Source organism: Apaloderma vittatum, unplaced genomic scaffold (genome assembly GCF_000703405.1).
Source record: "Apaloderma vittatum isolate BGI_N311 unplaced genomic scaffold, ASM70340v1 scaffold4176, whole genome shotgun sequence".
Lineage (NCBI taxonomy): Eukaryota > Metazoa > Chordata > Aves > Trogoniformes > Trogonidae > Apaloderma > Apaloderma vittatum.
In genome coordinates, this window is record NW_009722151.1 from 1,411 (window position 1) to 2,960 (window position 1,550).

At 41.2% G+C, this 1,550-nt stretch overlaps 1 protein-coding gene across 1 annotated transcript; it reads left to right on the forward strand.

The window, feature by feature from the left end:
- Positions 1-477: 477 nt before the first annotated feature.
- LOC104275645 (cytochrome b-c1 complex subunit Rieske, mitochondrial) lies at positions 478-1,302 on the forward strand (the record flags this gene model as incomplete). The annotated part of the gene is made up of 1 exon (XM_009871653.1): positions 478-1,302. A coding segment is annotated over one exon (640 nt), but the record flags the coding sequence as incomplete, so codon positions are not given.
- Between the last annotated feature and the right edge of the window lie 248 nt (positions 1,303-1,550).

A 1,550-nucleotide genomic window follows, 5' to 3' on the forward strand; every position in this document is an offset into this window, starting at 1 on the left:
AATTCTTACCCACACACTTAAGACTATAAAAGGCATAGAAGTTACTTTCATCAAAGGAAAGTACAAAAGCGTTAAGGTACAGATGTGAAAATGTTACTAAGTTGAATGTCTTCACAGCAGTATTTGTCAGGGAAACATGCAAAACAGGTCTGTCTCTTCTTAGCTAGTTACAGTATCCTGCAGAAGTTTTTCCTTGAGATCTACAGAAAAAAACTTTAAACCCAGAACTTGTAAATTTTTCTGTACCCTTATCAGGCTTTGTGTAATTTTCAAAGGATAGGTAAAATGGTTTCACAAATTACCTGTTCATCTACGAAAAATATGTTCTGGAAACCATTTTCCTACAACTTAAAACTGAAATAAACATTTAAGTAGCAGGATCCTATCCAGACTTTGGAGTAACTTTTACTCATTATTCCAAAAATGCAATTAGAAAAGTATAACTTAAAATACATCAAGCTATGTTTTACCTGAAAGCGTTGTCATTTCACACTCTTTTCTTGCAGCACCTGCCAGCGTTCGTTACGTCCATAATGATGTCGTGGTACCCGACTTCTCTGCCTATCGTCGACAAGACGTGCTAGATGCCACCACGTCTTCTCAAAGCAGCAGTGAAGCTAGAAAAGGGTTTTCCTACCTGCTGACTGCAACGACATGCGTAGCAACTGCATATACTGCTAAGAATGTTGTCACCCAGTTTATTTCCAGCCTGAGCGCCTCTGCCGATGTGCTAGCCTTGTCAAAGATTGAGATCAAGTTATCTGACATTCCAGAAGGCAAGAACATGGCTTTCAAGTGGAGAGGGAAGCCCCTTTTTGTGCGTCACAGAACCCAGGCAGAGATTAAGCAGGAAGCTGAAGTTGATGTGTCTAAACTGAGGGATCCGCAGCATGACTTAGACAGAGTAAAGAAACCAGAATGGGTCATATTAGTAGGTGTCTGCACTCACCTCGGCTGTGTACCCATTGCTAACTCCGGAGATTTTGGCGGTTATTACTGCCCTTGCCACGGGTCCCATTACGATGCCTCTGGCAGAATCAGGAAAGGCCCCGCTCCCCTTAACCTTGAGGTTCCAACTTACCAGTTTCTTAGTGATGATTTAGTGGTTGTTGGCTGAACAACGAGGTGCTTGCTCACTTTCATGGTCCTCTGAATGTACGCTCAAAAGGGTTAACTGAGATTCAGAAATACTGTAAAAGCAGGTGATCGTAAAAACATATTAGCTCTCTAGATCTCAACCAGAAGTATGTTTGAATACTTCCCTGTGTTCAATTTTAATAAAAACTTGGAGTGAGCACTTGTCCCTGACTTCTGATAACGTGCATTTATTTGTGTATGGACTTCTGGTGTATCTACCCAAAGAGATACTACAGCAGACCCAGAATATGTTCGTGGAGCCCTGCTGAAGGGCTCCCTATCACTACGTCCACAAAAATAGCCTCAAGAACTTTTTCAGTGTCATGAACCATGCTAAACCAGTACTGAAAGAGATATTCCCAAACTTATACCTAAATAATTGGTATTCATGTATGTGCCTTGTATTACAGGGT